The 26,317-nt window shown below is 38.8% G+C and overlaps 1 protein-coding gene across 3 annotated transcripts in view; it reads left to right on the top strand.

The window, feature by feature from the left end:
* Positions 1-23,950, top strand: part of ccdc186 (coiled-coil domain-containing protein 186) — a 116,556-nt gene extending 92,606 nt beyond the window's left edge. For 2 of the 3 annotated variants that reach the window (XM_060842117.1, XM_060842118.1), the window contains 2 exons: positions 4,864-5,083; positions 22,507-23,949. In XM_060842117.1, the coding sequence (XP_060698100.1) occupies positions 4,864-5,083; positions 22,507-22,587 (301 nt within the window). In that variant the 3' untranslated portion in view covers positions 22,588-23,949. Of the gene's footprint in view, positions 1-4,863; positions 5,084-22,506 lie in introns of all 3 variants that reach the window. The other variant, XM_060842116.1, reaches the window with a different exon arrangement.
* Positions 23,951-26,317: the final 2,367 nt, after the last annotated feature.

The following is a 26,317-nucleotide window of genomic DNA, read 5'->3' as shown; positions in this document are numbered from 1 at the left end:
TGGATCATTTGGAGCAGCAGTTAAAGATAATGAGGAATTTACAAGAGTTAAGAGGTGTGATGGATGGCAGTTGTAGGAAGGGAGAAAATCCACACATAGGTAGATACCTAACTCCAGGGAAGGTAGAAAGGGTAGGCAGATAGTGCAGGAGTCTCTTGTGTCTGTCCCCATTTGAAAAAGTTTGGTGTTTTGGAAAATGTCAGGGGTGATGGACCTTCAGAGAAATGTAGCACGAACAGCCAAGTTTCTGGTACCGAGACTGGCTCTAATTGTTGGGTTCCAAGTGATTGATTGTGATAGGGGACTGTCTCGTCAGACGCAGAGACAGATGTTTCTGCGGCCAACAGCAAAAATCAGAATGGTGTGTTGCCTCCCTGGTGCCAGGATCAAGGATATCTGAGGATACAGAATGTTCTCAAAGGAGAGAGGGACCAGCAGGAGGCCATTATACATATTGGAACAAACGACATAGGAAGGGAAAAGGATGAGACTCTGTAGGAGGTTAGGCAGGAATTTAAAAAGGAGGTCCTTGGGGGTAGTAATATCTGGATTACTCCCAGGGCTACAAGCAAGTGAGGGTGGGAAGAGGACAATAGTAGAGCAGATCAATGCATAGCTGAGGAGCTGGTGCAGGGGAGAAGGGGGCGGTTGGTGGGGACACAGGAAAATAGTGAGGAAAGAGATCAGTCTGACACTGATACAGTTGGGAAATAGCAGTCAGGATAGGCATGGACAAAGCAGAGAACAACGTAGGTCTGATAAATTAAACAGCATTTACTTCAGTGCAAGATGCCTAACAGGGAAGGCAGATTAACTCAGGGCTGGGATATCCTAGCAATTACGGAAATGTGGCTCAGGGATGGACAGGACAGGGATGGATTTTTCCAGGATACATAGGTAGAGGAAAGATAGGAAGGGGGATAAGAGAGGAGGGGGCAGTGGCGATTTTGATGAGGATAGCATTACAGCTGTACTGAGAGAAGATATTCCTGGAAATCTATCCAAGGAAGTTATTTCGGTAGAATTGAGTAATAAGAAAGGGATGATCACCTTATTGGGGTTGTATAATAGACCCCCTAATAGTCAGAGGGAAGTTCAGAAACAAATTTGAGGAGGTGTCAGTTATTTGTAAGAATAATAGGCTGGTTATGGTAGAGATTTTAACTGTCCAATCATAGACTGGGACTGCCATAGTGTGAAGGGTTTAGACGGAGAGGAATTTAAGTGTGTACAAGGCAATTTTCTGATTCAGTATGTGGATGTACCTACTAGAGAAGGTGCAAAACTTGACCTACTCTTGGGAAATAAGGCAGGGCAGGTGACTGAGGTGTCAGTGGGGGAGCATTTTGGGGCTGGCAACCATCATTCTATTTGTTTTAAAATAGTGATGGAAAAGGATAAACCAGATCTAAAAGTTGAAGCTCTAAATTGGAGGAAGGCAAATTTTGACACTATTAGGCAAGAACTTTCAAAAGCTGATTGGGGGCAGATGTCCGCAGATAAAGGGAGGGCTGGAAAATGGGAAGCCTTCAGAAATGAGTTAACAAGAATCCAGAGAAAGTATATTCCTGTTAGGGTGAAAGGAAAGGCTGGTGGGTGTAGGGAATGCTGGATAACTAGAGAAATTGAGATTTTTGTTAAGAAAAGAAGGAAGCATGTGTCAGGTACGGACAGTATAGATCTAGTGAATCCTTAAAGTATAAAGGCAGTCGGAGATTACTTGAGGGAAATCAGGAGGGCAAAAAAAGGAACATGACATAGCTTTGGCAAATAGGGGTAAGGGGAATCCAAAGGAACTCCTTGAATATATTAAGGGCAAAAGGATAACTAGGGAGAGAATCGGGCCCCTCAAAGATCAGCAAGGCAACCTTTGTGCAGGAGCAGCAGCAGATGGGGAAAGATACTAAATGAGTATTTTGCATCAGTGTTTACTGTGGAGAAGGACATGGAAGATATAGAATGTGGGGAAGTAGATGGTGACATCTTGGAAAATGTCCATATTACAGAGGAGGGAGTGCTGGATGTTTTGAAATGCATAAAAGTGGATAAATCCCCAAGACCTGATCAGGTGTACCTGAGAATTCTGTGGGAAGCTAGGGAAGTGATTGCTGGGCCCTTTGCTGAGATATCAGTATCATCGATAGTCACAAATGAGGTGCAGGAAGACTGGAGGTGGCTAACGTGGTGCCACTATTTAAGAAAGGTGGTAAGGAAAGCCAGGGAACTATAGATCAGTGAGCCTGACATCGGTGGTGGGCATGTTGTTGGAGGGAATCCTAAGGGACAGGATGTACATGTATTTAGAAAGGCAGAACTGATTAGGGATAGTCAGTTTTGTGCATGGGAAATCATGTCTCATGAACTTGATTGAGGTTTTTTGAAGAAATAACAGAGGATTGATGAGGGCAGAGTGGTAGATGTGATCTATGTAGCCTTCAGTAAGGCGTTTGACAAGGTTCTCCATGGGAGACTGGTTAACAAGGTTAAATGTCTTGGAATACAAGGAGAACTAACCATTTTGGATACAGAACTAACATGAAGGTAGAAAACATTGGATGGTGGGTGAGGATTGTTTTTTAGACTGGAGGCATGTGACCAGTGGTGTGCCACAAGGATCGGTACCGTGTCCACTACTTTTCGTCATTGATATAAATGATTTGGATGTGAGCATAAGAGGTAGAGTTAGTAAGTTTGCAGATGATACCAAAATTGGAGGTGTAGTGGACAGTGAAGAAGGTTACCTCAGTTTACAACAGGATCTCAATCAGATAGGCCAATGGGCTGAGGAGATGCAGATACTACTTCGGTGTTGATGCCAAGATTCCACAGAATTATTCTGATGAACCAGAAGGAAATTTTCCCTACTTTTTATTCAGACTTTTTGAGAGAAAGAAAAACATTCCAATAACCTTTTCGATTGCCTTTTGTGCCTGTCCACTAGCTTTTACCAGTTTCGGTACGAGGACATCAAATTCATTTCCTGTTCCATGGTTTCATTCTAACTGAGAAAATATTCTAATTTTCCTCACAGTTAGATAAGCCCGTACTTCCCTGTGTTGAAAGCCACTTGCTGCAGTTTTGTCCATTTCAATTCATCTGTTTCCAGCTTTTTAGCTTCCTCCTCCCACCTACACAATTTGCTGCACTTTATTACTTAGTATTCTCTGCAACTTCAGATGTGTACATCTATTCAATACCTTGCTCCAAGTCATTAATAGACATCATGAAATGCTGTGACGCAGGAAAATTCCTTGTGAAATATCACTTACATTGCACTAATCCGAGTGTATTCACTTTATCTATACGCTGTTATGTCTTGTATCCCACACAGTTACTAGTGTATGACAAGGTTTTCTGCAATTCTGTGTTTTGATATTGAATGACTTGTCAATAACTTAGCAAATGCCTCCTAAAGGTGCATCAAGATAACTTCCAGAGGCATTCTGGAGAGACAGAGACTGTGCCAGCACCCTCCTCAACAATCACAAAAGATAAAATTCAACTTTCATAAATCATTGCTGACTTTTTAAAATAACTTATACACATGCAAATGTTTGGTAATCTTGTACCTGGTGTTAGATTTCAGTTACACATCTGGATTTGAGGTTAAACTGGTTTAGGTTTGTAGTTACCTCTGGCTGAATTTTACCAAAAATGAAATTGTCGATTTCTGGGAGTTTCATGAAGCATTCCTTACCATGAGCTCAAGTGAATTACTCTCTCAAATCTCTGTTGCTCACCTCTTTTTTTTTGGATGTACAGTTCCCTAAGTCACTGCATTCAAACTGGTATGCACTTCACAGCAGTAATTTACTCTCTGATGGGACCTTCCAAATTCACATCACTGGCACAAATTTTAAAGCGCAGCTGTGCTCCAGGTTAAGCCCTGGGAGCTAGAAATAGCCTTTTGCAGTACATGCAATGGGAGGGAAACAATGAAGAAAACTATATGAGGACTCCTAGGTAGCATTGAAGATACTCTATTGGAAATAGAATCTCATTAGTAAATAAATGTTTGTCACATGTCTATCTCTCGTGCTGCATCTTGAAGCTGCAGTGAATACCCTTCCTTGGCATCATAACATGTTAGAATTCTGTCTAAAGATGTGTTCCTCTTTCACTAAATTTCGGCGGAGCATAAAATGTTGTGCAAACAGTTCAAAATTTTTACTGAACAATGAAAAGCAAAGGTAGTAAAAGTGTTGCATTTGCTTCTGGAAATAAACAGGCCCTCCTTGGCTTTTCAATAACAAATTTGCAGTCAGTGAAGGATAACCTCACCCAACTTGCATCTTTTGGAAGCTGGTGTCAGTTGAGCTTGTTGCACCTGATATAGTCGTACAGCATCGTGTTAACGACGATGATCCACTTGCTCAGTGTCCTCAACTTCTACCTTGGAAGGCTACTACTCTCCCAACTATTCAGTGTCCATCACATGACCTATTTGCTGCTCCCAGGGGTTGTTGGGGGACAGCATGCAAGACAAATGTGGCACATTGACTGGAGTGCATTGTAAGACCATGCCCCCGCTCCCGCCCCCCCCCCCCCCCCCCCCCCAAAAAAAAACAATAGTCCAAGCCCTCATCTTCATGAAGCCTATTGTCTGTCCTACAGTGACCCTGGTGGAAGAATGGTGCAGTAGCCATGCTTGCTGCACAGGTGAGATTCTTAGTCTTGCTGTTCAAATGTTGGCACGAAACTCAAACTTTTACAATGTTGCCTTATTTTACTGACTGACTCGCCATTGGCCTTTCCTGTGGATGTTCTTGCATGGTTCTGTAATCCAGCTTTTCCATTATCAATGCCAAACAATATATTTGTTAATATTTCTTCAACTATTACAAAAATATTTTCTCGATGCAGAATCATTCAGACATATGTTCTGAGGGAAGAATCTGGTGCACTGTCCTCAGAAGCATCTGATTTCAATAAGGCCCAGTTGAGCAGACGTGGAGGAATCATGGCTTCACTTTATACATCACATCCAGCAGACAGTGGGTTAACAATGGAGCTCTCATTGGAAATCAACAGGAAGTTGCAAGCTGTGCTCGAAGACACATTGTTAAAGAATATAACACTAAAGGTAAGTCATAGATTATATTTTGAATGTGGAGCTCTCATTCTGTGTCAATAAGGTGACTTCTTTTCATCTAATATGTAACCTGCAGAGACAGGATTCAATTTAACTGCATTATACCCTGTGTTTATATGTCTGCATTTGCACATGAGTGGTCACTGCACCAATCTCATCTGGTTCTGTCAGCTAGTAAAGAATTAGGAAGGGATAGAAATCTAGGGGGACTAATTTAAAAGTACTTTAAATATAGTACTAGAGCTTAGGATTTGATCAAAGATTGGATGTGCACTTCATAAAGCTGAATCAAAAGTTATTAATAAGGGTTAGAAGACATGAAGAGTTAAAAAGTAATGACTTTGTTTCTAAATGGCACAAAGTGGTGGTGGGGCGACATACTACTGAGTTCTGATGAAGGGTCACCGGATCTGAAACATTAACTCTCGTTCCTCTTCAGAGATCTTTCCTGACCTGCTGAGCTTTTCCAGCAACTTCTGGTTTTGTTTCTGAAAACATACTACTATTGGTTTTGGACAATACCCAGATTTGTAAAATCACCACTCCAGGGAGGGGAAAATTGCACCCAAAGTAAAGCTTTAATGTCATGCTAAGTCTTAGTTACTATCAAACAACTGTCTGATACAGAGAATTGACTTTTACATGTGTGGAGTTTCAGTTCTTCTAATCCTAAGTATTTTTAGGTTTTCCATCTCTTTCATTTCTCTTAATATCAATTTTTTTGTCGTTCAAGGCAGTTATTTGCCCTGTTAGCATAGCTCTGTGATCCCACCTGGACCAAAATGACTTTATCATAGCAGCTTCCAGTGAATGTCTGTCGGCAAGTGTAACTGTACTGAAAGGTTAATACCTTTTATTCTAGTTCATCCGAGTAATACTCTTCTCAAGACCAATGTATTTCCTAAAGTACAATATTCTATACTTTACTTTAATCCAAAGCTGAAGGAACACTTCAGAATATGGATGATACTCTTCTGCTGCTTGTCAGGTCAGTTGGTTTTCCATTGACTCTGAATTAACTTCAGCTTGAATCAGATATTAATTTTCTTTATACACGATTTAATTCCCCACAATATGTATTGGAAAAATACTGCAGGAAGGAGGGTTCGAGATTCCTGATCATTATGACTGGCCAAGGTGGACTGGCTACATTTCCGAGCGGGACGAATTTACTGGAATGGGGTGTTCATGGGTTCCGAGTGCTGCTGGGAATGTTTCTAACTAGTAATTGAAACAATGAGAAAAGTTTGAAGAGGAGCTGGTTCAGATACAGCATATATACATTCCCATGAAGGGGAAAGACTAGGTATTCAAGGTTGGAGCTCTGTGGATGACTAAAGATATGGATATTTAAAATAAAACAGAAAAAGGCAAATGTTAATAGAGAACTAAACTGAACGTAGAGCTCACAGAAAATATCTGAAAAATAGTGAAGTGTGGCAACATCTATTATAATAGATTAGCAACTAACAAAAGGGAACCTCAGTGTTCTTTGTGAGGCGAATAGAGGATAATTGGATGGACCCAGCTATGGACATTAAAAGGAGGCTTGTGGGCAAGTGTGTATTGAATATAGTAGTGCAGGATGCTGCCTAATGTACACAGATTTTTGTCACCTTTGTATGACCACAGTTACTTCAAACCATTTTACAGCCAATCAAGTAGTTTTGAAATGTCAGTGCATAGTGGCCAGTTTGTGCACAGTAGGCTGACACAAACATCAATATGATACTGACCAAATAATCTGTTTTTCATCTTGTGGAAATGAATATTGAGAACTCCATTGCTGCACTTTGAAATAATAGAACAAGATCTTTCACATCCATACAAGAAATCAGACGAGGTATCAATTTAATGTTTCAACCACTACAGAAGTCCCTCAGTACTTAGACTGGTGTGTCAGCTGTTATGTTATTTTGTTCTCTATACTTGAAGTGGGACCTGAACTGTCAACCTTCTGATCATTGAGTGTTACCAGAGGTGTCATGGCTAACACAGAGATTTACTGGTAGGATAGAAATAGAGAAAGAGGTGGCATTTAAAAGACCGACGGTACACAAAATAGAAAAGTCGTCATGTGTTACAATGCATCCTCAGTTATTGAGAGATGAGGGTGAAATTGTGGAAGCTATGTCCTACTTGTCTTGGATATTTGGAATGTGTTTGTACCAAGGAACAACAGGATTGTGAATATTACACCCTTCCTTTTTAAAAAAAAAGTTACAGGTCAATTAACCTACTGTCATGGTGAAGAAATTTTCAGAGGTAATTATTTAGAAAATTTTGAATCATTAAATGAAATTCTATGCTTAAAAGCAAAACCTGGTACAGTTCTCTTTGGTGCAGTAATGAAGGAGAGAGCAATGAGTGTTGTGAACAAGATATGTATGTAACTTCCAATAGTTGCCTGACAAAGTACAAATTGTAAGATTAAAGAAAGTACAGTGGCACTGTGATTAAGAAAACTGTTCAGGGGTCGGTATCAGAGTTGTGGTCAAAATTTATTTTTCAATCTGAAGGAAATACTCGTGCTCCCACATGTCAGTATTAGAATGATTACTATTTTGTATGTTTATAATGATTACAACTTGGGTATACAGAGCATAGTTGCAAGGCTTACAGATAACGCAGAGCTCTGAGATTTATAAAACACTAAACACTTTATTTAGAGTGTTTTTTTTTGAAGAGGTGAAATAGGTAGACAAATTGGCAGACAGAATTTAGTACTGAAGGGTAATGTGACATTAAGGAAAAATGAGAGGTGCTACAAACTACATCGTACAGCTTTAATAAGGCTGCAGAAAGAGACTGATATTCAGTACATATTTGAGTGACAGGATAAGTTGAGAATACTGTATAAAACAGCTTTGAATGAGATACTTGAGCACAAAAGCAAGGATGTGAACATAGAACATAGAACAGTACAGCACAGAACAGGCCCTTCAGCCCACAATGTTGTGCTGACCACTGATCCTTATGTATGCACCCTCAAATTTCTGTGACCATATGCATGTCCAGGAGTCTCTTAAATGTCCCCAATGTCCCTGGCTCCACAACTGCTGCTGGCAACGCATTCCATGCTCTCTCAACTCTGTGTAAAGAACCCGCCTCTGACATCCCCTCTATACTTTCCTCCAACCAGCTTAAAACTATGGCCCTTCATGTTAGTCATTTTCGCCCTGGGAAATAGTCTCTGGCTATCGACTCTATCTATGCCTCTCATTATCTTGTATACCTCAATTAGGTCCCCTCTCTCCTCCTTTTTCTCCAATGAAAAATGTCCGAGCTCAGTCAACCTCTCCTCATAAGATAAGCCCTCCAGTCCAGGCAGCATCCTGGTAAACCTCATCTGAACCCTCTCCAAAGCATCCACATCTTTCCTATAATAGAGCGACCAGAACTGGACGCAGTATTCCAAGTGCTGGCTAACCAAAGTTTTATTGAGTTGCAACAAGATCTCACGACTCTTAAACTCAATCCCCTTGTTAATGAAAGCCAAAACACCATATGCTTTTTTAACAACCCTGTCCACTTGGGTGGCCATTTTAAGGGATCTATGTACCTGCACACCAAGATCCCTCTGTTCCTCCCCACTGCCAAGAATCCTATCCTTGATCCTGTACTCAGCTTTCAAATTTGACCTTCCAAAATGCATCACCTCGCAATTATCCAGGTTGAACCCCATCTGCCACCTCTCTCAGCCCATCTCTGCATCCTGTCAATGTCCCGCTGCAGCCTACAACAGCCCTCTACACTGTCAACGACACCTCCAACCTTTGTGTCGTCTGCAAACTTGCTGACCCATCCTTCAATCCCCTCATCCAAGTCATTAATAAAAATTACAAACAGTAGAGGCCCAAGGACAGAGCCCTATGGAACACCACTCACCACAGACTTCCAGGCAGAATATTTTCCTTCTACTACCACTCGCTGTCTTCTGTTGGCCAGCAATTCTGTATCCAGACAGCTATGTTCCCCTGAATCTCATTCCTCCTGACCTTCTGAATGAGCCTACCATGAGGAACCTTATCAAATGCCTTGCTGAAGTCCATATACACCACATCCACAGCTCGACCCTCATCAACCTTTCTGGTCACATCCTCAAATAAGGTTTGTGAGGCATGACCTGCTCCTCTCAAAGCCGTGTTGACTGCATTTAATCAAGCCATGCTCTTCCAGATGGTCATAAATCCTATCCCTCAGAATCCTTTCTAACACCTTGCAGACGACAGACGTGAGACTTACTGGTCTGTAATTGCCGGGGATTTCCCTATTTCCTTCCTTGAAGAGAGGAATTACATTTGCCTCTCTCCAGTCCTCAGGTATGACTCCAGTGGAGAGTGAGGATGAAAAGATCTTCGCAAGTGACGAAGCAATTACATTTCTCGTTTCCCAAAGCAGCCGAGGACAAATCATCTGGTCTGGGCCAGGCGACTTGTCAATCTTAATATTTGACAAAATTTTCAGCACATCAGCTTCCTCTATCTCTCTCGGCATTTCAGCATGCACTCCTGCTCTTCAAAGGTTTAATTCACTACAAAGTTCATTTCTTTTGTAAAGACAGAAGCAAAAAACTCATTTAGGGCTTCCCCTATCTCCTCAAACTCCACACACACATTCCCTATGCTATCCCTGATCGGCCCTACTCTTTCTTTGACCCTTCTCTTATTCCTCACATCAGTGTAAAATGCCTTTGTGTTCTCCCTAATCCGTTCTGCCAAGCCGTTCTCGTGCCCCCTTCTGGCTCTCCTCAGACCATTTTTAAGCCCCTTCCTCGCCTGCCTGTCATCCTCCAGAGCTGAGCTTGACCCTAGCTTCCTCCACTTTATGTAAGCTACCTTTTTCCTTTTGACAAGAAGCTCCACCGCTTTCGTCATCCAAGGTTCTTGTATCTTACCACTTCTTGCCTGTCTCAGAGGGACATATTTAAGATAAATTAATACAAAGCACTACTGGTGCTGGATATCTGAAATAAAAACCAAATGTTGGCAATACTTAGCACATCTGGCAACATCTGTGGAGCGAGAAAACATGCTAATGCTTTAAATTGAATGCTGTTTCTTCAGAACCAGAAAACAGGAAGGCTTTGCAGAAGAGTCATATTTGACTTGAAATATTAACTTTTTCTCTTTCCACAGTTGCTGCCACAATATTTTCAGCACTTTATAAAGTCATAAAATCTTTAAAACACAAGTTTAGTCTTCATCTGGAGTACTGTGTTCTATTTTAAAAGCCACAATTTAGGTGGTATTGGGAATACATTTTTATATTTTAAGGGCAATATACAAAACTGGAAAATATGTGACTGTGGACACATTCTGGATTGAAAAGGGTGTAATATGTGGTTTCTTGGGAATTAAGCCACAGTTTAAGGTGAGTTACTTGCTGTTTGTAAGATAAACAAAGCTTTTAGGGTATTAAGGAATGGTGTTTAAAATACCAAATAACTTGGAAGGTGGATGGATCTTAATTGCTTGGAAACTGACTTTAAAAGACTATATGGGCTTCCTCAAACTAATGATAGCCTAGCAGCCATTCCCAGACTTGGGTTTTGTCTGTTTTTATTGGAGGGGGAGAAGGAGAAGTGGAGATGAGGAATGAGATGAGATGTTAGTCCAAATGACCAAATCGTTTGTCAAAGAGGGAGATTTTGGGGGATGTGTTAGAGAAAAGAGAAGGAGAGGTGCAGAAATTTAAGGAAGGCATTCCATAGTTTAGTTCCTGGGCTAAAGGCTCAGTCACCAGTAAAGGAGAGATTAAATTGGGGTGCTTAAGCGAGCATAATTACAGGAGTGTAGGTATCTCGGAGAATTTGGGTCTGGAGGTCTAAGGAGTCAGTAAGGAAGGAATTCCAAGAGCTGCAAGTGTATCTTCCTCTCAGAAGTTTCAGGGCTCTTTTATAAGGTTTTCAAATATCACTTTTTCTGACTACGTTATTAATCCTGGAAAACTGAACTGAAGCCACTTTCCAAAGACTCTGATCCAAGTTGCTTTCAGTCTATGACAATCAGCAATTCAATTTAATTGAACATAAACTCAATGGACTGAGATAAGTCACATTGTATTCTTTGTTTTCAGATCCTTTACCAACACACATGGTTTTTTTTATTTTGTTCCTTTTTTTGGGAATATCATCTCTATAGTCGTCTTTTGATGTGAGAATGTGTCTTTGTTTGGAGTTAAGCGGATACAGTTCTAATTCCAGATAATTTAGATTGGGCTTGTACTTATTTGGAATCTAGAAGAATGAGAGGAGACCTTGTTCAACCATAAAGATTATCAGGGAGCTTGACAGGATAGATGCAAGAAGTTGTTTTGTCATGTGGGAGTGTCAAGGACGAAGAGGGCAAAATCTGAGAAAGGGATCTTCCATTTAAGAAAGGTAAAGATAAGTTTTCTTTTCCCGAGGGTTGTTAATCTGTAGAATATTTTAATGTGGAGAGCTATTGAGGCTAGGTCATTAATTCTATTCAGGGCTGAGATGGATGAATGTTTAATCGGTAAGACAACCATGGTTTATGGGGCTAAGGCAGGAAAGAAGAGGTGAGGATATCTGATCAGCCATGATCTCATTGAATAGTGGAGCAGACTTGATGAGCGGAATGGCCTACTTTTGCTTCTTTGTCTAATGAGTGGTAATTGCTGCCAAATTTGTGCTCGTGATGCACTTACCTGTTTTCAAATAGATTGAAGGTTGTCAGGTTATTTCCGCTTAACTAGTGCAATTTATGCCCCTCAAGATGAGGTAACATACGGTACATGTAATGTTTCAAACTATATTTTCAGGAACTGAAACTACTGTGAACACTATATGATTTGTTCAAATCCCATATGAAAGATTGTATTTTTGATTGGTGTGTTTAGGAATATATTAGAATTGTAAGGCATTAGGACTTTTGTTCATACTTCCAGCCATTGATAACAGCAGGGTGCAAAACATCCCTCTGAATAACAGCCACATCAGTGCGAAGTGATTCTGTCCCCTAATTCCTTATGTATAACAAGTGGGCTTAACACTCGGGATGTATCTCTACCTTAGCAGAACATTAAATAAACATTGTAACATTCCGATACTACTTTAACGATTAAATGCAGAGAGATCTGTTAATGTAAGTCATTGATTATGAGGAAGAGAATAGATTTATAGTAAAGTCATTGAAACTTTTTCAATTTCTTCACTTTAATTTCATGACTGGAAAATTTTGAGCATGTTTAGCATTACTAATACTGCACATTAAAATAACTCTCCCAGTGACCTGTTTGCATGCAGAATTAGACTGGAAATTGGTGCAACAGTTTGCCGTCTGGAGTTTGATCAGTTGAAGTGTGACCTTCAATAATTCTAAAGCTGTTCAGATGACTTTTTAAAACGTTGGATCTCGCATTTGTGTTGGAAGGTGAACTACAGGAGCTTAAAGTAGAGTAAATAAATATGGTTTACAGGTTTAAAAATATAGAAATGTTGGAATGTATAACTAGGAATGCTGTTAACTTAAAACAGAAAAGAAAATGAAGAAACCGAACAAGGCAAGCAATATGAACTGGGATAACTAAATGAGGCTTCGATGAAAAATGCGTTACATGATTTTAGTTGTATTAGATAAATATTATAGTAATTTTTTTTTCTTGACATTTTAAGTAGCTCTTTTACTTTAAGGTATACTTCAGTATCGGTGCGCAAACCTTTTTTCAGTTACTGCCCCAGAGGATTTAAAATTCCCTTCAGTGGTCAGCAGTTTACAAATAATGTGTTGCCTGCCAAATCAATGCCCACTTTTTTCCCCCATAAATCCCGTTGTATTACTACTCTTTAAAGCATCAGAATATCTCGCAGCAATGCACAAATTGCAATCTCTGTGACTCTGATTGCTCCACATGATTGCTCTTCTCATCCACTGACTTGATTGACCACCCAGTTGTCTTCCACCAGCTCCATCACTAAACTCCATGGGATTGCCCTTACTTGAATCCATCCTTGTCTGTCTGGAATGGCCTCTCTTTCTGTTACTGCATTGTTGCCTCTATGGTCCCACCTACCTATCAACGTTTGTTGATATCTTTCACAAATGTAAAACATTTCTGCCTACAACACCTGTTATGATCTCACCTGTGTTAGTACCAGACAAGTCAGATCCTAGATGGGAACCTGGCTTGATAGGTCAGATTTTTTTTTGTTTTAACCAAGTGATCTCACATGGAAACAGAAGCACACGTTACGACTCTGGGTAAACCCTCCTGTTTAATTTAAAACCAGCACTGGGTAAGCCCTCCTGTTTAATTTAAAACTGGCATGATTTATCCCGTGCAGTAATCTGTTTAAATTCGATAGGCCAAGAATTAAAGTTAAAATAAACAACTTTATTTTTTAACGTATAACAGAGAAGAATTAACTAACAACTATTTACAATTCCTTCCTCTAACCTATTTTTTACATTCCCTTCTGTAATACTAGTCCCATAAAACCCCCAATTAAGATTTACAGAAAAATTCAAATTTTAAAACCAGACAGCGGTCAAATCTTCTTCAGTAGATTGGCTCACCAGGCCAGTGTTGAGGTTTTTCTCTTGCAAACTGCTCCTCTAGACAGGTACGTCTCCGAGTTCTGACTAGCAGCCGACAGCTGTTGGTCTAGTGGCAGTTCTCCTCCCAGCTGGTCTTGTACCCTAAAGCGTCAGATTGTGTCATTGGCTTTTAAGATTGTCAGTGTACTCAATTCAAAGTTTGATTGGAACTTGGTATTTTTCAGAGTATAATTTAAACTGATTGGCCTAATTCAAATCTGTTGTGTCATTTCCAGGCAACTAGCTACCCCAGTAGCTGGAGCACATGTTACACAGTGTCTAATTGAGAACACTTGGTGCTGTCACTGCTCACTTTTACTCTTTTAAAGGGATAGTACACCCACATATTCATAACACACACAATGCTACAGGTGTTACTTTGATAATGAAATGATGATTTATTACGAAAGAACTGAAGATAAAATAGTTTTGGATTATTCTATCCACTGATAAGATAAATTCAAAAATTTCAAACACACAGTAGAGGCACAGTCCTATTCATCTCTAAGCACAGCCTGTATAGTACCTAAAACTCTACTCGGGCAATACTATCACAATGTCCTTGTATCTTACACCTTGTTAAGTTTAAGTTACTTGTGACTTCAGTTTTAGACTGAAACTACAGAGAGCTTTTTCCTGGAACTGTCATACACCAGCTTAAGTGTACTTCACTTGAAGTAAACTCTTCAGGGTTCTATTTCAAAACGTCTCATCTGGAACTAACATGAATTCCTCATTTGAAGGTAACCTAGTTAACGATATATCTTTTCCCTTTTCTGGAGCACTTTCCTACACATCCATCCTAGTTTAAGGAGTTCACAGACTGTACTGGTAAAAGAGAAAAATTCAATTTCTTTTTCTTGGCAATGAGTGTTTCTCTTCAGCTCAGTTCTAGAACACTCGAGAAACCTTGACTGCCCATAGATTTGCAACACAGCAAAGTAAACAATCTAAATCAACAGAAGTTCAATCGTAGTGTCTCACATCAGTGGCAGGGAAACTATTGGAGTAAGTTCTGAAGCAGATAATGAATCCCTTTTTAGAGAAGCAAAGTTTGATCAGAGGGAGGTCTTGCTGAACAAATCTGGTTGAATTTTTTGAGAGAGAACTGTGTGCAGATGAGGATAGTGCAGTTAATGTCATTTATGTGGATTTTAGCAAGGCCTTTGACCTGGGCTCACCGGTGCGACTGATAAAGAAGGCAAAAGCATGAGATCCAGGGTAACTTGTCAAGTGGGCTCCAAAAGTGGGAGGAAACAGTCTGGTAGTAGAATGTTGTTTGTGCAACTGGAGGTGGTACCCAGTGTACCATAGTGACCAGTGCCAGGCCCCTTTATTGTGCATGATGTATATAAATTATGTCAATGTAAATGTGGGGGGGAGGGGGGAGACATTGGCATGTGATGTAAAGATTGAGTGGTTGACAGTGAGGAAGATGATCTTAGGTTACAGAAAGCTATAAATGGATTGGTCAGATTGATGGATGGAATTTAACCCTGAAAAGTGTAGGTCATGCACTTAGAAAGAAGTAACAAGACAAACTGTACTTATGAATAGTAGAAATTAGAAGCTTAGAGGATCAGAGGGATCTTGGGGTGCTTGTCCTCAAATCTCTGGAGGTAGCAGGGCAAATTAATGTAGTAATAAGAAGGCATATAGGATACTTGTCAGTTGAGGCATAGATTATAAGAGCAGGAAGTTATGTTGGAGCTGTACAGGAGCTGGAATACTGTGTGCAGTTCTGGTCACCACAACTATAGAACATAGAGCAGTACAGCATAGTACAGGCCCATCGGCCCTCGATGTTGTGCCAGCCACCTAATCCTATTCTAAGATCAGACTAACCTACATATCTTTCATTTGTACCAATGTCCTTGTGCCTATCCAAGAGTCACTTAAATGGGCAGCACGGTGGCTCAATGGTTAGCACTGCTGCCTCAAAGTGTCAGGGACCCGGGTCCCATTCCCACCTTGGGCAACCGTCTGTGTGGAGTTTGCACATTCTTCCCATGTCTGTGTGGGTTTCCTCTGGGTGCTCCAGTTTCCTCCCACAATCCAAAGATGTGCAGGTCAGGTGAATTGGTCATGCTAAGTTGCCCATAGTGTTAGGTGCATTAGTCAGGGGTAAATATAGGGTAGGGGAATGGGTCTGGGTGGGTTACTCTGCAGAGGAATGGTGTGGACTTGTTGGGCTGAAGGGCCTGTTTCCATACTGTGGCGAATCCAATAATATTGGAATTTGTTCTGATTTTAAAGCAGTTTAGTGATGTCATCAAGGACACTGTGGAATTTGCACATTCTTCCCATGTCTGCATAGGTTTCCTCTGGGTGCTCTGGTTTCTTCCCACAATCCAAAGATGTGCAGGTAAGGCGAATTGGTCATGCTAAATTGTCCATAGTGTTATACGCATTAGTCAGGAGAAAATAAATGGTAGGTCTGGGTAGGTTACTCTTCAGAGTGTGGATGTGGACTTGTTGGGCTGAAGGGCCTGTTTCCATGCTGTAGGGAATCTAATCTGGAGGGATCTAATCTAAATGTCCCTAATGTATCTGACTCTACTACCACTACTGGCAGTGAATTCCATGCACCCACCACTGTGTAAAAAAAAAACTTGCCTCTGACATCTCCCCCAAACTTTCCTCCAATTACCTTAGGAAGGATTTCATTACATTTGAGGGGGCGCAGAGGAGATTCATCAGAATGTTGCCTGTGATAGAACAGTTTAGTTATGAAGCGAGGCCAGATAGGCTCTGGTTATTTTCTATTGAGAGAAGTTTGAGGTTGGAGGGATGGGGCGGGGTGGGGTGTTTGAAGGAGATGTGTAAGATTGAGGGGCATGGGCAGGGTAGGTAGGAGCAGCTGTTCCCCTTAGTTGTGTGGTCAGTAACAAGGGGGCACAACTTTAACGTAGTGGGAAGGAGGTTTAGAAGGGTTTAAGGAATTTTTTTCTCCCAGAGTGTCTGAAATTCATTGTCAGGGAAGGTAGTTGAGGTGACCTCACAACCTTATAAAGCACCTGTAATGACATTTCAAGTGTTCATCCAAGTGGGAAAGTAGGCCTAGTGTGGATTTACTGCAAATTTGGCAGTACAGACTCAGTGGGTCAAAGGGCTCTGGACTGTATGATTATATATGAAAATGCATTCACTCTAAAGCTAGGCTTCAAAACCATTTTCAAAAATTATCGTGGCTACAGAAATCCTTATTAACTCAGACACCCAGAAAACCCATGAGTTATGAACTCAAAACCAGAAACCCAAATTCACAACAAAAAGCACCAAATACCATATATACTCGTGTATAGGTCAATCTCATGTATAGGTCAATCTCATGTATAAGTCGACCCCTTACTTTGGCCAAAACCACCTTTTGTATTTTCCATATATCCTGTGTGTCAGTTGACTCTAGTTCTTCACAGTTACAGATCAACACTCATTAGTCAGCGTGCCTGCCTGTTGCAGTCCGCTCCAGCTTTCCAGTCAGCTGGCCATACCACTCCGTTCTTAGTCTGCTAGTTGTTGCACTCCACTCTAGGTCTTCAGATTTACCGCGGCCCAAACATATTACTGATAACATTTCAGACCCAAGGATGGGGTGGTGCCTGGAAGGGTTATTTCCTGTTTAAATGACCAGATGGATATTGACTTATTTATGATTGTCTTTCTCTCGCTCCCATTCTTTTCTGTCACTATAAACCTAAGCTCAAACAACCAGGATCTGCCCCTGGAATAGGAGTTCAACTCCGAATTGACTGGTGGTGAAAGTGCCCCTACTTGTCAGCTGACAAGTTAAATCCTGAAATCAAATAATTTTCTTGAAAGCACTTTGATGTCTGTTTTTATTGGTGTGGAGGTGCTGGTGTTGGACTTCAGTAGACAAAGTCAGAAGTCACACAACACCAGGTTATAGTCCAACAGGTTTGTTTGAAATCACAAGCTCTTCACCTGATGAAGGAGAAGCCCTCCAAAAGCTTGTTTTTATTGGAGGAAGATGTGAAGATAAGGAATAAAATGAAATGTTAGTGCAGATGACCAAACACTTGATCAAAGACGTAGGTCTCAGGGCATGTGTTAAAAGAAAAAAAGCAAAGGAGAGAGGCAGATATTTGTGGAAGAATTGCATAGTCAGTGGTTAGCACTGCTGCTTCGCAGCATCAGGGTCCCAGGTTCAATTCCAGGCTTGGGCAACTGTCTGTGTGGAGTTTGCACATTCTCCCCGTGTTTGTGTGGGTTTCCTCCAGGTGCTCCAGCTTCCTCCCACAGTCCAAAGATGTGCAGGTCAGGTGAATCGGCCATGCTAAATTGCCCATAGTGTTAGGTGCATTGGTCGAAGAGAAATGAGTCTGGGTGGGTTACTCTTCGGAGGGTCGGTGTGGACTTATTGGGCTGAAGTATGTTTCCATACTTTAGAGAATCTAATCTAAGCTAATTTCCTGGGCAGTTGAAGGGTATGCCATCAGAAAAGGAGAGACTAAGGGGTGCTTAAAAGGGCAAAAATATAGGAGTATAGATATCTTAGAGTTGGGTGCCTGAAGGCCTTTACAATGATGCCAGTTTAACAGTTACCTTTGAGGTAATCAGTATCTTCAACAGTTTACTTCATTTCACACTTTATCAAGAAACTGTTGAAGATACTGATTACCTCAAAGGTTATGGACCCTGACAATATTCCAGCAATAGTACTGAATGTTTGTGCTGCAAAATTAGTCGTACCCATAACCAAGCTTTTTTTCAGTACAATTAAAACATTGGTAGGTGTTAATGTGATAAATTTCCCAGGAATGTCTTCTCAACAAAAAGCAGGACAAATTGAATCTAGCCAATTACCACTCTATCAGTCATTTAACAGAATGATATAAGGTATATCAACTGTGCTTGCTTATGATAACTTGCTCACCAGCACTCCATTTGGTACTGCCAAACCCATGTGAATCCTGACCTTATTACAGCCTTAGTCCAAACATGGACAAAAGCAATAAAGTCAAAAGGGGAAGTAGGGTAACTACTCTTGACACTAAGGCAACTTTTAACAATGTGTGTCATCAAGGAACCCTAGCAAACCTGGGGTCAATGACAATTAGGGAACACACTATGTTTATTGGAGTCATACCTAGCAGAAAGGAAGGAAGTAATGCTGGTTAGATGTCAATCATCTCTCACTTCCAGGACATCTTTTCAAGAGTTCCTCACTATCTTAAGCCCAACTACCTTAAACTGCTTCATCAATGAATTTCCCTCCATTATAAGAATAGAATTGTGGATGTTTGCATAATTGCAGCACCTTTTGCAACTCCTCAGATGCTGAAGCAACCTGAATCCAAAAGCAGCAAGATGATGAATATTGTTCAGGTTCAAGTTGATAAGGAGTAAATAATATTCGTGCCATTACCAACAAGAAAAATATACCATTTTTCAATGGCAGTACCATTGCTGAATTTACACTATCAACACACTTTCACAAGTTTCATATGTATCCAACATACCTGTTCCACAGTTCTGGAATTTGATTCTCAAAACAGCTTCATCTCTCCTCTCTCACGATCTGTATTAAAATCCCCTGTTTGAAAATGTTTTTTATGACCCTTTCTATGATCGCTTTTCGTGTATCTTTTTTTTCAATTCTGTGAAACGTTTTCAGAACTTTTTATTCTTTTTCTCCTGTCCCTGATATCCATTACCAATCATTCATCTTTATTAATCGCGACATACTTAATGCTATCTTAAATCCATAAAATTCAGTAATCCCATTTTTTATTTTTACTGCTGCTGCTGTCAACCTCTCTGCAGGGCTCTATATATGGGAGTACCACATCTATACTCAGTTTCCATTTAAGCTGTAATCTACACCAACTGGATAATAAGCATAATAAACTGAAGACATTTTTTGTTTGTAAGCTGAGTTCTTTTCAACTTTTTTTTAGGTTAAAGTACTTTGACTTTTAATTGTATGTCATTTACATATTTTTGCATAGGAATAAAGACATCTTTTAACTTTGATAGAAGATTTTGTTTTAAGGAAACTTGTAACATTTTATCACAATCAAAGGGTTAACTTCATAACTTGTTATGAAACATTAAGCAAAGCAGACAACTACACCATTAGCAAATGCATGCACCATATTTCATTATATTACTGATAACAGTGACATGCACTTATCTTTCTTTAAAATGTGGTTCTGCCTCGAGTGATTATGCAGGTTTCTTTAAAATTCTTACTCTGCACTTTTTAAAAATATGAATCCTAGAAATCGTACCACTTTCCAGGTAGCTTTTCCCCTCCCATTTTGTCTACTTTTCTCAACAGAATTTTTTTTCTATTTGTCTCCAAGCTGAACGTGGGGGGAAAGATTAGCCTTTTTGCTACAAGCTGCATGTCTGTTACTAGAAAATAACTTGTTTTTGTGTGTTACTAATACTTTGCAAAATGCAATTCATTATGATAATTTGATCCATTAACTGTATCTGTGATCTTGCTTACTGAAAAGTTGACATTTAATTTCTTGCGTTCTGCATTATCTACCTTTATATTCCTTAGAATGACCTTTATTGAAGGCAGTAATTTTAAATCAAATAAATTTTATTAGCAAACATAATGTTTGTATATATAGTCATCGATGGCAACACTGCATTTGAAATATCTATATTAAGTCCACTCATTGTTAATGATTCACAGAAATTAATATAAAGTAGATGTCACATACTCGTCCTTTTTCTATATGAAGGCATAAAGTGACTGCAAAATCAATGGCCAGGTAAAGTTTTGAAATCTTTTTAAATTTAGCTGAGAGAAATTGAAACAGCAAAAAATCATGTTATTTATTTTAAGTATCTGGAACCTGATACTGAAAAACCAATAAATTCTCAGTAATAAAGGTCTTGTCTAATCACATTGCCAAGTTCTCTTTGTAAAATGTTGTATTCTCACCATGAACCTTTTTATTTAAAAGTCCTGAGCAATGTAGTTGTTTTGGTAGCATTTGTGAAAATTTTTGATGATCTTCATATAATACTACCTGCAGTTGTGATCTTCATATCTGACCTTTGGTCAGTCTCTCCTTGTTGATCTACTTTGGAGTTTTGTTTGCAGTACAAAGCAATTCCAAATCGTTCAACTTATCTTTGAATTGTGTCCTCAGACGATTTAACTCTGCAGTTATTTTTCCAGCTCTATATATTTTTCTTCTCTGTCCTGATCACATTATACTTCTGACTTTTGATTTTGTGCAATGTGACATTCTTTCTTGTCCCATCACTGGCAATAGAATTTCAGCTGCTTTGGTCTTTAATCTTCAGATTAAGATTCAGAAAAACTGTCTACCAATTTTTCCTTCTCATTTTTTGTTTCAAAATAACTTTCTTTGCCTAAGCTAAGATTCTTAACTGTCCATTTTCTGCTTTGCTGCCTGTTTCCTTGGATCTATGAAAGCCCTTGTGACATTTCTGACATTCACATATATAATGTTGTTGCTAACAGTAGCAGTACAAGATATTATGGTTTGTGCATACTATCTGCCATAGGGACATGAGTTTGCATTAAGATTTCATTGGAATCTTGACTACCCATGGAGTATGTGCTATGTCCCAGGTACCACTTCAGGAAAAAAAAGTGCATTTGTGAATTGAAGTAATTTCAAAAGTATATATGCTGAAATTCATGATGCTTGTGCAAGGGAATGAAGCATGTTCCTTGATCTTCGATACAATCAGTAATGATTTCAATAGCAAATCTCAACACTGACAGTGGATCTTTAAGGATGATAAATAAATATTGTGGTACTGTATGTTATTTTATATTTTTCCTACAGCTGAAGTCTAGTTTGTAGAGAGAAATTTCTGATTTTTTTTTTTAAACTGCCCTAATGTTTAGCTTAAGAAGCTATTTGTGCATACGTTTAAAAAGTGATTTTGTCATCTCTCTTCAGTTTTGGGTACTCAGGGTAGAAAACAAAAATGTGCCACTGTTAACTGCGTGCTCCCAGTAAATGTGCCATTGTCAACTGCGCACTCACAGTAAATTTTAATCCATCTAATCAGTGCCTTCAGTTGTGTTACATGATTGCTCTGTGATGGTTATGACAAAAACACAGTTAACAATAACATGACAATTCTGCTAAGTGGCAATGTGACATTAATATCACCAGTACTTCCTGTTGTAACTTGTATTTTTCAACCATTTGCCTTTCACAGTAGTTTCTGTCTTTGAATAAAAGAATTTAAGTAAGAAAATATTGTTCTTCTCCAGTATGCTGAGTATGTTTTGTAATTTGTGAAGATAGTCAGATTCATGAGTGAAATAAATTTTTAGGAGTGTTTAGTTTAGTTGAGTTTACACCATTTCATTTGACCTGTACAACTGACCGTTTCAGCTTTGACTGGATGTTAAAATTGAACAAATGCAATTGCAGACTGAATGGAAAAATGTCACAAAATGGCTTTGACAAGTATTTTTGTATTCGGTGTGGCTTCTATTTTACCCACATGACACATCTGATTTTTCTTTTCTCATGTTTTACACTCCATAGAAGGTCGCTTTGGAATAAGTTATGAGAATAATTAACATGCAGCTGAACGGGTTTAAAAATCATATCTGATGGAATAATTTAGCCATTGAAGTAGATTTCTCTCATTTTAGCAGAAGATGGTGCTGCAGTATTGTAGTATATATTTGGATCCAATTTGCTAAAATTGGACTGCAGTTACAAAAGTCAGTCAGTACATAGTCAATCAGTATAATCAACTATACCTGAGTGGGAGGGTAATTTTCAGTAATTCCTAAACCTATTGCACCTACCTACTGTGAAGGATGAAACAAAATATATCCCACAAAATTCACATCGTGACTTTTATTTACAGGAAAACTTGCAGACGCTGGGAACAGAAATAGAACGTCTGATCAAGTGCCAGCATGAATTACAGCAGCAACTAAAGCATTGAATTGGCACTGATGTCTGTTTAAGCAACTCCATTGTGAATTCAAGAGAACAGGTGCTGGACAGGCAAAGAACTCACATCACTCATGACTCGGACAAGTATATCTTATCTGCAGCCTGCAAGAAGATAATGTTGCTTCCCCCAACATGCAGGTTTGAAATATTCAGTATGCTGCAATGAACTGATTTTTCTGGAACCTTACTTTCTGAAACGAATTTTCAGTTAACATTTCTAAATTTCCACGTGCATTCCTGTGATCTGCTACAAAAATAATGAAAGATGACTGCTGAACCTGCAAGCATAGTAATTAGTGGATATTGGCCATTCTTCTGTGCTCTTTGGTCTTTAAGGAAAAAAAAGCAATGAACATTGTGCATTCTTACTTGAGCATAGTTTTTTTTTCTGACATTTTTGGGGACTGGGGTGCAATTATACAGAGTGGCACCTGATCATTTTTTTTAGCAGACCGCTAAAGTGACTTTTAATTTTGGAGCCAATTTGAATTAATGGTAAACTGAATTCCTACACTGCTGAGGCAAATAAAGTGCGTACCCATCCTGATGTCTGCCAAATCTTGCTTTCTTGCTTTGACACGAAAGCTTCTCCATGACATTTCTGCTATTGAGCTTTCATTTCCATTTACATTGCAATATGAATGTATTGTTTGGTAACCTGAACTACTGATGCAATTAACTGATCCATAAACCAATCCATAAATTGGTTTAGTTATTGAATAATCAAATGTCCTTGTGAAACAAGTTTCCAATACGATAATAGTATGTTATAAATGCTGATTATTGCAGAATAGTTCAATTTTTAAAATTAGATTTTGAAAGCAGGATGATCATGTTTTGTTAAAAAGGAAACTAAGAAGGTGTTCAGAGTAATTATGAATTATTTGATTCATAACTAGTTACCCATTTCTTACAAATGGTGTGCATTCATCAATCCAACAACTTCAAATTTGTCAGTCATCTAATCAATACTCTTGTTTAATCAGGAATTTGATGTTACCATTGTATGAAAGTTGACTATTTTATATGAAACCAAATTACTCCCTGCAAAATGTAATAGAAATGCACTTTAAACTTAAATTATTGCTTTCCAAATTGCACAGTATGTATCTGTTATGGATCATAGTCCATATACCTTTTTAATTTTTTCCACCTTTTTCAGTTTGTTTCTTTTGCAATACATTCATAATGTTGTGAAAGTGATGTTGTAGTTTATTCTGAAAATTAATTTGTATAATTAAGTTGTAGATACATTTCTGTATAAAGAGCACAGTTTTTAAAGTGTTAATCTATAATATGTATATATGGAATACTGGATTAATAAATTACATTGTCTTATTTTGTTATGCTAGCTTATTGGAGGAGTAACTTCATTCAAAATGTATTTCGGCCTATATATCACTTATTTCCAAAGAGCAGTGAACCTTGATTAAACTCACTTGACTCTAAGTATTAGACATGAGTATTCATTCAATAACTGGGATGTTGCATTGGGTTCTGTGCTTTGATATATGATTCCTTGACTGGTTTCTACCCGATGTGTTAGATGCAGAATAGCAAAATGCAATCAGTGAAACTTCTTCCAAGTTGAATTAACAAATTCATTTTATCCAGCAGGTTATCACCCTTGTAGGAAAAAGGAATGAACTTGTATTTCTGTGGCACCTTTCCCAACCTTTTCCAACTTCAGTTTGTGCCAAAGCACTTTATAGCCAACAATATAGATTTTTTTTTTGAAAGGTTATAATGCAGGAAACATGGCAGCCAATTTGTGAATAGGCAGGTCCACAGAGTGATATTGATTACATCATCTTCTGTTATACTGATGACGTTTGTAAGATAAGTATAAACCAGGGCCTATGAATAGCTCCCCTACTTTTCTTTGAAATCATGCCATAAAATCTTTTCATTCCACCTGACGGGACAGACTCCATTTAATATCTCATCTAAAAGATGTTCTGCATTTCTGCCAATTTGTTTAATGAGGAAGTAACACCTCTGTTACTGCCATAAGTACTAAACTTTAATTTCTATTAGCATTGAAGAAATAAAATGAGTCCAGTGTTATCTTGAAGTGATATTTTGGTTTGAAACATCAAGCCCCCCCACCCCTGCTAACTGTGTCTGAAAGAGAATGCTATGGAAGAACTGAATAGTTAAAGAAATGTGAGAGAATAAATGGAACATTTGGAAAGAGCAAGTATTTGAACTGGATGATGTTTCTCAAAGCCTGTGTAGAAAGATGCATACTCTGTTATAATTAATTTTCCACTTAGAGATGATTCAATTCAAATGAACATTTCCAAAGCTTGCAAAAATATGAAAATTATTTGATATTAGATTACTATCCTGTGAATGATACCATTGTGTTTTTCCATGTTCAACATTTTAATTTTCTTGTGTAAGAATGCAAGAGGCAGAATGCCTAATATAGGGTTGAAATCAGCATTACATTATGAATACTGCAACGTCGCTGCCATTGAGTGAGATGCAAGCAGATTAATTTCCAGGCTTGCAACATGAGATGACATTTTGTAACTCTGCAACATATTAGTAAAGGTAGAAGTGATTTTAAAGAAAAACATCCCTATTAGGCTGAATTGTTAAATCCTCTGATTTCCTCTCCACAGGTAATGAAATGCTTTTGCGATCATCCAATCAGTATGGAACCTTAATTTTTAGGAATGTTAGCAGGGAAAAGGGTGAATGATTTAAGATAATTTTTAAAGTAGCTGGGCTTTGCCTTACTGAAGGGGGCTTTTGGATTCTTTTTCAAGAATATTGTACAACTTAAGTTTGGACAGGATAGGGCATTGGAGACTTTGATTCATTTTGCATTAGTTTTTTTATAACTTGACATGATTGGATATTTAAAGCTAATAATGCTCTCAAATGGAAGAGAACTCTATCATCTCCTGAACATGCAAAGGATGATAATTTGTTTTTGCTTATTCGGTATTCGGCATGTTATTTTTTTTCAAAGAATCTATCTGGTTGTTACCAATGTTAACTGTTCTCCACTTTTGGAAGTGCCTTAGAATATGTTACATCCCTCCTGACTCCCCTCTCCATTGACCATTCAAATTAAATTGTACAAAACTTCTCTTGACTTCATCCATTCAAATTATCTCAGAACAGTTTAAATAGTGGTATGTAGGGATAAAAATCAGACTGCTCATGTAGCTGTTGCTATTGGTGTCCTTCAAGTAGGCACATAGGCTTGTAGAACCATAAAAACAGATGATATGCTAATTAATTAGCTGTGACAATTTGCTATGTGGAAATCGGTTACCATACTTATCACAATACAATGGTGAGGACAAACGTAATCTATTGTGTTTTTAGATGCTACATAATGTGATATGGTATATTTTGTCTTTTTGCAGCTGCAGACTATATGAATGAAACTGACCTAAAGAGGTTCCAATCAAGCAGGAGGAATCTTTTATTTCCTTGAGTTCATTGATTATGCATTGCCTCAGCATTTTGTCAGGTTGCTGTTTCTCATTGCAGTGCTCTCTGCACTATATTGAAGTGCCCACTCATAGTAATTGTTCAAGTGCATAGTAAGGCATTAATGCACATCTTTTGGCTCTCGCTAAAACATCTTACTGCCTGGGCATATGCTTAAAAACTTTGTTCTTTTTATCAGCTAATGCATTCTCCTAGAAATCATTTCTAATGAGCACCTGGAATATAACTCCTAAGATGGTTTTGCC

The sequence above is a fragment of the Hemiscyllium ocellatum genome, chromosome 22, assembly GCF_020745735.1.
Source record: "Hemiscyllium ocellatum isolate sHemOce1 chromosome 22, sHemOce1.pat.X.cur, whole genome shotgun sequence".
Classification (NCBI taxonomy): domain Eukaryota; kingdom Metazoa; phylum Chordata; class Chondrichthyes; order Orectolobiformes; family Hemiscylliidae; genus Hemiscyllium; species Hemiscyllium ocellatum.
This window is presented reverse-complemented; position numbering and strand designations above follow the sequence as displayed.